At 43.1% G+C, this 14,247-nt stretch overlaps 1 protein-coding gene across 8 annotated transcripts in view; it reads left to right on the top strand.

Moving 5' to 3' along the window:
• ATP2B3 (ATPase plasma membrane Ca2+ transporting 3) overlaps positions 1-14,247 on the top strand; it is a 210,096-nt gene that overhangs the window by 63,785 nt on the left and 132,064 nt on the right. For 7 of the 8 annotated variants that reach the window (XM_060763174.2, XM_060763169.2, XM_060763177.2 and 4 more), the window contains exons 2-3: positions 9,172-9,336; positions 11,264-11,558. In XM_060763174.2, coding sequence (XP_060619157.2) covers positions 11,354-11,558 — 205 coding nt within the window. In that variant the 5' untranslated portion in view covers positions 9,172-9,336; positions 11,264-11,353. The remainder of the gene's footprint in view (positions 1-9,171; positions 9,337-11,263; positions 11,559-14,247) is intronic. The other variant, XM_060763170.2, reaches the window with a different exon arrangement.

Genomic DNA, 14,247 nt, shown 5'->3' on the forward strand with positions numbered 1-14,247 from the left:
TTGCATGTTTCTTAGCAACGATGGGAGGTGTTCCCACCCACCCGTTTGGGTCTGAGCTGCCTGAAAAGGCCTTGCTTAAAGATTAAAACTCCCAAATAGTCCTGTTTATGGAGAGGAAAAAGCAAGAGAAGGGAGGAAAGGTCCAAATGCAAGTATTTATTTATTTATTTATTTATTTCGGGTACTTTTACCCTGCCCTTCTCAACCCCCGAGGGGGGACTCAGGGCAGCTTACAAAAAGGCGCAATTCGATGCCTATACAAATTACACATAATGTACAAAACCATAGTTAAAACAATTATCACAGTTAAAACAATCAAAACAATCAATATACAACACATCATATAAAAACTATTCACATGCTCAGCATTCGTCTTTCAGAGTTCAAGATTCCATTCCATTAGTCCATTCCTGTCCATTGTCAAAGTCCTTTCTTTATCTGCCCGATTGTCCGAATGCCTGGTCCTAAATCCATGTTTTCAGTTTTTTCCTAAAGGAAAGGAGTGATGTCGCTGATCTAATTTCCCCGGTGAGCGAATTCCACAGGTGGGGGGCCACCACCGAGAAGGCCCTGCTCCTCGTCCCCGCCAACCTCACTTGTGATAGAGGCAGGGTCGAGAGCAGGACCTCCCCAGAAGATCTTAGACTCCGGGGTGGGACGTAGAGGGAGATCCTTTTGGACAGATACACTTGTACAGTAGGTCAAAACCAGCACTTTGAATTGTGCTCGGAACTGGATCGGCAGCCAGTGGAGCTGACACAACAGGGGGGTGGTGTGCTCCCTGTATGACGCTCCGGTGAGCAGTCTGGCTGCCTCTCGCTGGACTAGTTGGAGTTTCCGAACAGGCAACCCCACGTAGAGTGTGTTACAGTAATCTAATCGGGATGTAACAAGAGCGTGGACCACCGTAGCCAGATCCGACTTCCCAAGGTATGGGCGCAGCTGGCGCACAAGTTTTAATTGTGCAAAAGCTCTCCCGGCCACCGCCGAGACCTGGGATTCCAGGCTCAGCGATGAGTCCAGGATCATTCCCAAATTGTGCAAGTACGACTCAAATTGTGCAAGCTGATAGTAATCTCAAATTTGTGCACCTCGATGGCCTGAGTTCTGTGAGGAGTAACACTGGTTTTACAGTCTAACAACAGCAGCTGCATTTATAGGTTTCCTTTTATTATTAATAATGCATATTTGTATTGGATAATTGTAGAGATGTATACAGAGCTATGCAGGGGCAACTAAAGCCCCATGTTCTTGCCAATGGCCACTTTATTCAGCCACTCCTCGACTCATATATCCTTCAAAGGTGTTTCACAGTCACATGAACTATAAGCTCACTTTGAGATTCTCAGGCAGTCAAATTGAACACACTTCTGTCATGCTCCTCTTTCTGGGGAGCATCAGCAGTAACTGCAGGGCCCTGTGCATGGGCTTAGAATCTTTTCAGGTGGCCTCTAAATAAAGCCCCTGTTACACTCTTATTTATTTATTTATTTATTTATTTATTTATTCACAGCTTTTATATTCCACCCTTCTCACCCCGCAGGGGACTCAGGGTGGATTACAGTGTACACATATGTGGCAAACATTTAATGCCAATTTTGACATACAAACATATACAGACATACACAGAGGCTATTTAACCTTTTCTGGCCACCAGGGGAGCGGTCGCTTTCATCGTCCATCTGCGACACTGATGAAGCACTTCCGCATTCCCTGCATGCTTCCCCGCTGGAATGCTTTGCTGGAGTCTTCTTTATGGCCTCATAAATCAGTTAATTTAGCCTCCCCACACTTTAAGGTGGTACCTTATTTTCCTACTTGACAGATGCAACTGTCTTTCGGGTAGACAACAGGTTACACACAATTGGTTGAAAACCCACTCCAACCGGGCTGGCTTCGAACTCATGGCCTTTTTTTTGGTGAGAGTGATCTTAGTGCAGCTGACACTCAGCCAGCTTTTAAACACAGGCTGGATGGCCATCTGTCGGGGGTGCTTTGGATGCAATTTTCCTGCTTCTTGGCAGGGGTTGGACTGGATGGCCCATGAGGTCTCTTCCAACTCTATGATTCTATGATTCTAAGTTGCCTGTTGATTTATACAAACTAATTTCATAGTGTTTTCTTTGGTGACTTTTCCAACTGTGAAATATAGATGGTAGCATTTTGTATTTGTTCATGTTAAACAATAAGGTACCAGATGCTCTTGGGCACTGGAATCTAAGCAGGTTCATTTTTGGATGGAAGGCTGCCAAGGCTGTAGGCTATATTTCAAAGCCACCTCTGAGTCGTCTTACCTCAAAAAATCCTATTAAATCCATAGGGTTGCCATAAGTCAACAGGTGACTTGAAGACATACATGCGTATGTGCACACACACAGAGTATATTAACCCCTCTCCCTCTGCCCCCCCCCCCCAAAAAAAACCTTTGAAAATATGAAATGCTGCTCCTGAGGTCCTTCTGGGGTTTGGGGAGGCCCTAGAGTTGCTTTGTGGCTGCAAAGTCAAAGTGCTGTTCCCTAAACTGCAAACCCTAGGATTCCATAGGCATAAGATAAGAGGGCTAGGATTGTGTAGTACGAAAAGGCCCCCGGAGGCAATTTCTTTGAGGAAGAATGTATTTTTATTCCATTTTATATTCCCCGTGGGTTTCAGAGGCTTTGATAGCTGTTCCTCATTGCGGCACCACTGCTGGCTGCTCGTCGGCTACAAAAGGGAACATCTTCCTGCACCAGCCTTTGCAGATCAAAAAATGAAACCAACACAGATGAGAACACTTCTGACAGATTCTCACTGAGTTCAGGGTTCTCCTTCCTAAAAATGAAAGAAGAGTATTGTGCCACGGAGTTGTCAGAACACAACACAGCAGGGATGCAAAAGACAGGGAAGATTTTGTAGCTGCTAATAAGTACATACTCCTCCTCTCCTCCCTCTCCCATTCTCCTCCTCACCTTCCTCTTCCTTCTCCATATTCTCCTCCTCCTCCCCTTTCTCTCTTCCTCTTCTCCTTCTCTCCTTTCTTTTTTAATTCTTCTCTTTCTCTTCTTTTTCATTTTTCCTCCTCTCACTCCTCTTCATTTCCTGCCTTCCTCCTCTTCCCTCCATCACTCTCTCTCCTCCTCCTTCTCATTTCTGTCCTTCCACCCCCTCCTTTTCCTTCCTTACATCTTTCCCCTCCTCTTTTTCTCTTTTTCCTTCTCTTCTTCCTTTCTCCTCCTCTCCCATACTTCTTGCTCTCCTCTTCCTTCTTTGTTTAATTTATTTATTTATTTATTTATTATTCAAACTTATATGCCGACACTCCCCTAGGGCTCGGAGCGGCTTACAAGAACAGACTAAAATCTAAAACAGTGGTTCTCAACCTGTGGGTCCCCAGGTGTTTTACCAGCTGTTAGGATTTCTGGGAGTTGAAGGCCAAAAACATCTGGGGACCCCAGGTTGAGAACCACTGATCTGAAACAATTTAAAAAAACAGCAATATCAAAGATCAAAAGCCTGTTGAAACAAATATGTCTTACATGCCCTGCGGAACGCTGATAAGTCCCGCAAGGCACAGACTTCAGGTGGCAGAGTGATGGTGCCACTGCTGTAAAGGCTCTGCATCTGGTTGCTGTTAGACACAAGGTCTTAAAACTAGGAACTTCCAATAAATCTTGGTCCTCAGAACGAAGGGATCTCTGGGGTTGAGGCGGTCCCTCAGGTACATCGGCCCCAGACCATATAAGGCCTTAAAGGTAAGTACCATCACTTTGAAAGTGATCCAGTGCTCAATTGGTAACCAATGCAGCTGCAGTAAGATTGGTGTTATGTGGCATCTCATTGGAGCTCTTGCAAGAAGCCAAGCAGCTGCATTTTGTACCAACTTGAGCTTCCGGATCACCGACAGAGGAAAGCCAATGTAGATGGCATTACAGTAGTCCAGTCTTGAGATGATCGTGGCCTGGATCACCGTAGCTAGGTCATCCCTGGACAGATAGGGGGCCAGCCGTCTAGCCTGCCATAGATGAAAAAAGGCGGTTCTGCTAACTGCAGAGACCTGAGCCTCCATCATCAGCAGAGGGTCCAAAAGGACTCCGACTCTTTACCAACAATGACGGGCATAGTGCCTCGCCATCCAGGGTAGGCAGCTGGATACCCCCACTGCCTGGTCGACCCAGCCATAGGATCTCCATCTTTGCTGGATTCACCCTCAATCTGCTGGCATGCAGACATCCAGTAATGGCCTCAAGGCACTGATGAAAATTATTGGGTACAGAGTCCGGTCGGCCTTCCATCTTCAACACAAGCTGAGTGTCATCAGCGTACTGGTAACACTCAAGCCCAAAACCTCGAACCAGCTGAGCAAGATGTTAAACAACATCTATATGCAACCACTTTACTGGTCATTGATGAGGTCCAACTTAGTCATCTAGCAAAATCAAGGAATATGGCATTTTATGGGCCAGGCCATTGGCAGGGTACATACTAGGACAGTGGTTCTCAACCTTCCTAATGCCGCAACCCCTTAATACAGTTCCTCATGTTGTGGTGACCTCCAACCATAACCCTAACATTATGAATCGTCATGTAAATAATGATCTGCAGGATGTACTTTCATTCAGTGGAGCAAATTTGGCACAAATACCTGGTATGCCCAAATTTAAATACTGATGGGGTTGGCGGGGGGATTGATTTTGTCATTTGGGAGTTGTAGTTGCTGGGATTTATATTTCACCTACAATCAAAGAGCATTCTGAACCCCACCAACAATGGAATTGAACCAAAGTTGGCACACAGAACTCCCATGACAAACAGAAAATACTGGAAGGGTTGGTGGCCATTGACCTTGTGTTTGGGAGTTGTAGTTCACCTATATCTAGAGAGCACTGTGGGCTCAAACAATGATGGATCTGGACCAAACTTGGCACGGATACTCAATATGTCCAAATGTGAAAATTGATGGGGTTTGGGGAAAATAGACTTTGACATTTGGGAGTTGTACTTGCTGGGATTTATAGCTGACCTACAATCAAGGAGCGTTCTGAACCCCACCAATGATAGAATTGGGCCAAACTTCCCACACAGAACCCCCATGACCAACAGAAAATACTGTGTTTTCTGATGGTCTTTGGCGACCCCTCTGACACACCTTCGTGACCCCCCCCCCCCAGGGGTCCCGACCCCCAGGTTGAGAAACACTGTACTAGGACCTGTTTTTTGGGGAGGATAATCTCCCTCTGCATCATAGCGTCTTGCTTGGGGGGGGGGGGGGAGAGGCTGGCATCCTTCTCTCGCTGACATGACAGCTGAAGAGAAATGTTCCAAACCATGAGATGAAGATCTGTGTCCTCCTACTTATTTTCGAAGGCCGCCTTCAGAAAGCATGAGATGATGGCACATACCGTAGGCAAAAGGCTGCCAGCGCAAAAGGCCACCTATTTCAAAGGAATCCCAGGAGGTGGTGAGTTGGGCATTTCACCACTTGTCAGTGATGTGAGTAGCACCCACAGAGAAGAGAGCCAGTCAAGAAAGCCAGTAGCCCACTTAACTGTTTCTGCTTGAAGTTCTGTAGCGGGAGCAATCTTGCTTTGGGCTAAGGAAAGACTTTCAGGACCCTGGTCAGCTCCCTCCTCAATCCAGTGCCTTGTTTCGGGCCTCCCTTGTTATTTTCTAGGCCTGTGCAATCAATGAGAATAATGTTCAATAATCATTATGAAATTAGGGGGTGGGGTGGGAGATAATCATTTCTAAAGTATTTCTGAAATTGGGTGGGCTCCGTATTGTAACTATAACGAGTTAACTATTTTTTCGTTACCTTTTGTTAATTATGCCATTGGAGAAAGCAAGTTCCATATAATGAACGTTTCTGTATCTGTGAGGCAACAGAGGTAGAGGATATTACACATGTACTGTTTAGTTGTATTTTGTACAACAATGAGAGAAATCAATACCTCGGACCATTCATTATACAGAAGACTCACTGGGATCACCATATCAAAACTACATTCTTAATGGCTGGCCAGAATGCTAAGATAACACACCAAACAGCCCTTTTTCTTCATAAAGCAACGCAACTGAAAACTGCGTATCTGGAGGAGATTGGGGTAAACTGTAGGGGTGACGCAGATATCTGAAGTGTCTTGGGATTGTGCAATAGCTCGTCTATCTTAACTTTTGTTTTAACCTTTGTTTTTAATTTTTGTGGTTTGAAATTTTACCTTGGCATTTTAATGATGATATTTTTAATTATCTTTTAACTTAATCAAGTCTGAATGCATGTTAGTTCACTATTATGGGAGTCTTAGGATAGTGATTATTGTTTATTTGTGTACGTTTCTGTTTTTGTTTTCAGTGTTGATATGGTCAGTGGACTAATCAATAAACTTTGCTTTGCTTTGCCGTTGGAGAAAATTCAGGAGTGGCTCTCTCCCTCATTGATAGAGCTATTGGCATGAAACTTGCTACAATCATAAAGCACATTTACCACCATTAGCCCATCAAGTTTCAGAATGTTTTCCTAATCCATAGATTTTGAGGAATTTTCAAAATTTTAAAAAACTACAAGAGCTATCTCATTGAATCGCTCTCTCTATATGACACAAAACACAGCATATTAACCAATAGAAGTTCAATATAGGGATTTCTTCCCAGCCCATGCACAGATTGACTTACTAGTATTGCAGTATCATCCAGTCCTTCTTGTTGCAGATTCAACCATTTATGGAACTCTGGCTAGATGCTGCTATGGAGGGAAACACCTCTCCCCTCTCCTGATTGGGGCTTTCTGATGCTGACGAGAATTCTGGGAAATGTAGTTTAGGGAAGGACCTTTTGAATTCTCGGCCATAGGGCTCATCGCCTTCCCAAACTACATTTCCCAGAGTTCTGAGCTCTCTCAGTCTTTCCCAGCTCACTCAGCTTGTTCCACCTGCCACTTTCATCTCCTCATGGTGAGAGGCAGCCAATCTCTTCTTAATTTAAAGAAGGATGGCAGTCTTTTTGGCTTGACCTTACTTACGCTGGAAATGAAACTAGCTTTGAGAGGCTTCCAAGCATTACAGAATTCAAACAAAAAAGTATTGGGTGAGTTTTGATTCTTACGTTTTTGCCCCCCCCCCCCCCAATTTTGTAATATCTGTTTGTATATACAAAACTTATGAATTCGACACAACTAATTATTTAAAAACAAAGTTTTACACCCCCCTGGTAATTACCATAATACCAAGTCTTAGTAATCACTTACATCTTCAGAACTGACCAAGAACAATGCTTTCCTAATTCTTGCTAATTTGGTTTACAGCTCTGTCTATATCAAGGCATCTATCCTGCTGGTTTTATTGTAACACTAGCCGTCCCCTGCCACGCGTTGCTGTGGCCCAGTCTGGTGATCTGGAAAATAAAGTAATGAGAAAGTTTTGGTTTCTAATATATGTAATTTCTTTATGCTTGTGGGTAAACAGTATTTTATTATGTTTTCTTGCCCTGATGAAGGGAGTTGGACTGGATGGCCTTAAATATTTTCTATTGGTCATGGAGGTTCAGTGTGGGAAGGTTGCCCCAATTCTATTGTTCATGGGGTTCAGAATGTTCTTTGATTGGAGGTGAACTATATATTATTTATTTATTTATTTATTTACAGTAACTACAACTCCCAAATGTCAAGGTCTATTTCCCCCAAGCTCCATTTGTATTCCTAGTTGGGCACATGGAATATTCGTGCCAAGTTTGGTCATGATCCATCATTGTTTGAGTCCACAATGCTCTCTGGATGTAGGTGTACTACAACTACCAAACTCAAGGTCAATGCCCCCCAAACCCTTCCAGTGTTTTCTGTTGATCATGGGAGTCCTGTGTGCCATGTTTGGTTCAATTCCATCATTGGTGGAGTTCAGAATGCTCTTTGGTTGTAGGTTAACTATAAACCCCAGCAACTACAATTCCCAAATGACAAAATCAACTTTTAAGTGGTAGTCACTCCTTGGGTTGGTAGGTGTCTTGTGGCCAAATTTGGCAGCAATTCATCCAGTGGTTTTTGAGTTATGTTAATCCCACAAGCAAACATTACATTTTTATTTATATAGATATTGAAATTTGCTTGATTTTTTCCTACATGTGTTAGAAAAAAATTGTATGAATCCCATATCTGCAGGGATATGTTTGCAGACTTTGCATGGATATGTGAAAACACAGATAATAGGAAAACCTACAGAAATGTTGTACTTCTGGTCCAAGAACACCACAGAATTGTGCTTGCAGATCTAGCACATCCCTGGAGAACATACTTTGTTGAACATAGATAACTGAAACTGCGGAAATGGGTTATGTGGTTGGGCAGAGTAAAACAAAACCTATATACAGCCAGATCATCACAATTTGAGGATTCCTGTGAAGAAGGGGATTGGTGGGAAGGAATGGGAGTGGATGCAAACTAGAGATTGGTATTTGTACTGAGATTTTGGAAAATGAAATAGAGTTAAGGCCATCGGAGACAGGGCAACGCTCTGAAACCGGTTACTTCCAACATAAATAGATAGATGCAGCAATGTGATTTTTTTCCACTTTCACTCACTCCTGTTGCTTTTTCTGACAGATTTCCTTTCTGCAGTGGCAACAACATACATTGTGCCAGGCTCTGACTAAGAGCAGTGAATGGGGAAAGAATTCATAGAGTCTATTTAACCAAACTGTTACATAATAAATCTTATTTTATGTGTATACATCTCACTGACTGTTTCGTGTAAGAACCAGTAAAGAGAACTGGTCATGTTTAACCACATTAAGGACACTAATGTGGTCACTTGCCTGGAATAGTAATGATTTGAGAACTATCAGATGAAGGGAGGGATCTTAATGATAAACATACAAGATGAGAGACAGCTCTAGAGCCGGAACTATAGGACCAACTTGGAAGGGAGGGACCAGGAGTGGGGAGAAGAAGAAAACAGATTAGGTTCTTGTGGGTTTTTTCGGGCTATAGAGCCATGTTCTAGAGGCATTAATGCCTCTAGAACATGGCTCTATAGCCCGAAAAAACCCACAAGAACCTAGTGATTCCAGCCATGAAAGCCTTCGACAATACAGAAAACAGATTAATTGATTGGTTGAAAGATTTAGTTACTTCCAACATAAATAGATGGATGCAGCAATGTTCTTCCTTTTTTCCATTTTCACTCAACCTGTTGCTTTTTCTGACAGGTTTCCTTTCTGCAGTGGTAACAACATACATTGTGCCAGGCTCTGACTAGGACTTCTTCTCTGCCTCTTCCATGGCTTGGTCCCCTGGCTGGCCTCTATAACACCTTCTGGCCCCTTGCCTGGGGCTCCCTAGAATGAATACTGGACACATCTGGGACTGAGTAGGTAAGTGGAAAGGATGCGCCATTAAAGACACAGGGGGATTGGGTGTTTTACAATGCATTTTATTGTATTTAATAAATATTGTACTTAAGCTGTATTTTTAACCTAGCACACACAATGCTGCTTTAAGTGGGGGTTTTGTTTGGGGGGGGGGGTTGTATTTGCTTTGTTTTAAATTGATTAAAGTGTGTGAGTGTTAGCTGACGAGTCCCCTCAGGGAGGAAGGAGGGATATATAAATAAATAAAAATGTAATGTTCGTTTGTGGGATTAACATAACTCAAAAACCACTGGACGAATTGACAGCAAATTTGGACACAATACACCTATCAGGCCAACAGGTAACCATCACTCATAAAAACACTGAAAAACACAGCAGAAGAGACTTTAAAAGCAAAAAAACAAAATGACAGCTCCCAGCATCCCCTAGACCAGGCCCGTAGCCAGGATTTCGTTTCGGGGGGGGGGGCTTGGGGGGGCTGAGTTTCGGGGGGGGGGGCTGAGTCTGTGTGAAAGAGGGTCTAGCCTAGCAAACCTTTAGTATCATTACCCCAATACCCTCATGCATATGGGATATATTGAGTATGGTGATCAGATCATGATATGAATAAACATAACAGTTTAAATAATGCACCAGTAAGGCCTTTTCGCGAACCACCGTGAGAATTTCGGGGGGGCTGAAGCCCCCCGAGCCCCCCCCCCCCGGCTACATGCCTGCCCTAGACCAGGCCCTTTAGGGGAGGAGGATGCTCCAAATGCACTGCTTCCAAGCTGCAAACTTGCTTCTCATTGGATTTCTTTGAGAGCATCCCAATCCATACATATTTCCTATTTTCTATTCCTGGACTGCAACTCCCAGAAGTCTAGAAATAGATTGATCTATTTGCCAACTATCTACCTCTATCTAATCTATCTATCTTATCTATCTGCAACTTCAGATAGATAAGACAGATAGATTAGATAGAGGTAGATAGTTTGTAAATAGATCAATCAGGAGGGCTCCTGGGAGTTATGGTCCAAGAAAAGGTAGAGAAGAAAGAAAGGAGAGAAAGAAAAAAGGAGGGGAAGGAAGGGAGGGGAAAGAAGGAAAGAGGTAGAGAAGGAAGGAAGGAAGGAGAGAAGGAAAGAAAAAAGGGAAGAAAGGAGAGAAGGAAAGGAGAGGAAGAGGGAGCAATGTTGGCCACAGCAACCTGTGGCGGGCACAGCTAGTCTATATAAATAAAAATGTAGTGTTCAATGTACTGTCGAAGGCTTTCATGGCTGGAATCACTAGGTTCTTGTGGGTTATTTCGGGCTATAGGGCCATGTTCTAGAGGCATTTCTCCTGACGTTTCGCCTGCATCTATGGCAAGCATCCTCAGAGGTTGTGAGGTCTGTTGGAATTAGGACGATGGGTTTATATACCTGTAGAATGGCTGGGGTGGGGCAAGGAGCTCTTCCCTGCTGGAGCTACGTGTGAATGTTTCAACTGATCACCTTCATTAGTATTTGAAGGCCTGGCTGAGCCTGGGAAATTAAGATGTGCCTGGTTGTTTCCTCTCTGCTGTTTTGCTGTTGTAATTTTAGAGTTTTTAAATGTAGTGTTCATTTGTAGGATTAACATAACTCAAAAACCACTGGACGAATTGACACCAAATTTGGACACAATACACCTATCAGGCCAATAAGTGACCATCACTCATCAAAACACTGAAAAACACAGCAGAAGACACTTAAAAAGCCAAAAAACAAAATTTACCTTACAACGCATGCACAGAACCACATATATATAAGCAAACACACATATACACACATATAAACACACATAAAATACATATACACAGACTGGGCCAAAGCAACACATGGCAGGGGGCAGCTAGTAAATAATGTAAATAATAATAATAATAATAATAATAATAATCAATCTGTACTTTTTTCCATTTTCCTCTCAGCAGGTTTCTCCTGTCTACCCCACTGACCTAGCCAAAGTCCACTTGCTATTCTCTGCATCTTGCCCAGCCCAGCTGTGGCTCACCATCACCATGGGAGACATGGCAAACAGCTCGGTGGAATTCTACCCTAAAAACCAACGGCGAGAGCTGAACCATGCTGGTGGCTTTGGCTGCACCCTGGCGGAACTCCGCTCCCTCATGGAGCTGCGTGGAGCCGAGGCTATCCAGAAAGTCCAGGAGACCTACTCTGATGTCAACGGGCTCTGCAGAAGGCTCAAGACCTCTCCCACCGAAGGTACCAGATTTGTGGGTGTTGTTGCAGAATAGAGTCAGATTCCCATATGCAAAAGAGATACATTCATTTGTGGGTAAATCAGGGCTGAGGACCTCATGGCTCTTGCAGTGTCATTGGATTACAGTTCCAATCATGCTGGCTGGGACTGATGAGAACTGTCGGCCAAGAACATCCTGTAGCCAGCCCTGAATGGGGTGGACTATTATGCCACCTCTGAGAGATGAGGACAGAAATCAAGGAGTTTCTAGAGTTTCAAACTATTCTATCTCCTTCTGAACAAGTCCCAATAGCATTTTGGTCTGTACAATTACAAGTGATGAAATTGACCTCAAAAAAGTCATGTGCCAATTTTTAATTATTTATTACTACATTTATATACCGCCCCTCTCAACCCAAGGGCATATAAAGGTTTTGCAACAGAATCAGAAGGTGGTCTGTAAAACTTTACATACAAGTAGTGTCATTTGGTAGCGGGAGAATTGGATTTGAATGATCCAAAGAGATTTCTAGTATGGAGAAATGAGGAAATAAATCGTCCAGATTCTACAAGTTCTACAGTAGAATAAGCAGTCAGTAAAGTTTACTAGTGAGTAGTTGATATCTCTCATGGCAAGATTTCTGAGCCAGTTGGTTAGTTGAAACGACACTGCATTCAAAATTGACCCGCTCTGTGCAGATGTAAAGTTAAAAATAAATACTAAGATTTAAATATAAATAAATATATCTTACCATAGTGAAAAGACTACTCGTATCACAGGGTTTAAATTTTCCATTCTGATTCTGTTGCATTTTAGTAGCACAGAGGGTTATTTTTCCTGATTATGATTTGATAGTTGTCGAATCAGACTTGGATTTCCGAAAATGGTTTGTGACCCTAAAAAATGTGTGGATGCCAAATACAAACACATTTCTCAAAGGAGCATATGGAATTGAATTTACTGCAGTAGACCATGTATGCATGCGTGACTGACTTGTCATGACATTCAAGAGCAATGATAGAGCTGTGCCGGAGATATAATGGGTCATTGCAACGGCCTTTCTAGTCCAACACTCTGAACTAGAATATAGTTGGGGGTTTCTATATGAATGGGTTTTTCAATCTGCTGTTGATCTAGACCAGAGGTCCTCAGACTTTTCAAGCCGAGGGTCAGTTCATGGTCCTTCAGACTGTTGAGAGGCTGGACTATAGTTTGAAAAAAACATGAATTGGAATGCACACTTGTGCAAAAAAGTGAAAGAATAATACAATATTTAAAATGAAGAATAGTTTTAATCCACGTAAACCTCTTAGTATTTCAGTGGGAAGTGTGGGCCTGCTTTTGGTGGGTAGTCAAGTTAATTGGGATTGTATTGTTGAAGGCATTCATGGCCAGATTCACTGAGTTGTTGTAGGTTTTATTCGGGCTAGATGGCCATGTTCTAGAGGCATTCTCTCCCGACGTTTCACCTGCATCTATGGCAAGCATCCTCTGAGGATGCTTGCCATAGATACAGGCGAAACGTCAGGAGAGAATGCCTCTAAGAACATGGCCATCTAGCCCGAAAAACCTACAACAACCCATTAATTAGGATTGTTGTTGTTGTGTGCCTTCAGATTGTTTCAGAGTGAAGATTACTCTCATTCTAAAGTTTAGGGTGGGGGTCAGGCAAATTATCTGGGTCAAATCCTGCCCATGGGCCTTAGTTTGACGACCCTTGGTCTGGACTTTAAAGAAGAAGCCCAGGGTGCTAATGAATGTTTTGGTCATTTTTCTAATATAAACATGGCATTTTTCTTGGCAGGATTTGTTAAGAGGGGGTTACCATTCTTGAGAGTCTGATCTTCCCAATAGTTCTCATGACTGAGTGGAGATTATAACACTTGTCTCCCAAAATCCTTCTCCAACATTTGAACAACTGTACTATGTTGGTTCTCATCTGAGGTGCCTATTTGAGGATTCCAGTATGTTGACAGTTTATACTAAAGTCTGTACAAGACACACAACCATCTCTCTTCATGTTATAATGATCAATAGCCCTGCTCAGGTAGTCCAGAGTCAGGGCAGCTATGGTTTCCTTGATTGAGTCTATCCATCTCGGACGCCATCTTTCTCTTTTCGTATTGCCTTCCACTTTAACAAACATGATTGTCTTTTCTGGTGAGTTATCTCTTCTCAAGATAAAGTCAAAGTGCAACACTTTCTGGTTAGTCATCTTGGCTTCTAGAGATAATTCAGGCTTGATTTGCGCTCCGATGTTTTGCTTTGGTGTTTTTAGTCATCTATGCTAGAAGTTTGGAATCCCCCGTGGCACAGTGGGTTAAAGCACTGAGCTGCTGAACTTGTTGACCAAAAGGTTGCAGGTTCAAATCCAAAGAGTGGTGTGAGCTTCCTCTGTCAGCAAAGCTTCTGCCAACCTAGCAGTTCGAAAGCATGCAAATGTGAATAGATCAAGAGATACCGCTTCGGTGGGAAGCTAACGGCGCTCCATGCAGTCATGCTGGCCAAATGACCTAGGAGGTGTCTACAGACAATGCCAGCTCTTTGGCTTAGAAATGGAGATGAGCACCACACCCCAGAGTCGGACATGACTGGACTTAATGTCAGGGGGAAACCTTTACCCTTACCTGTGCTAGAAGTTAATTTTCTTTCTCTCCGCTTTCTTTACTGTCTAGCTTTCAGAGTTGAACATAGAAAGGATAATTGCGATA

This window comes from Anolis sagrei, chromosome 2, assembly GCF_037176765.1.
Source record: "Anolis sagrei isolate rAnoSag1 chromosome 2, rAnoSag1.mat, whole genome shotgun sequence".
Classification (NCBI taxonomy): domain Eukaryota; kingdom Metazoa; phylum Chordata; class Lepidosauria; order Squamata; family Dactyloidae; genus Anolis; species Anolis sagrei.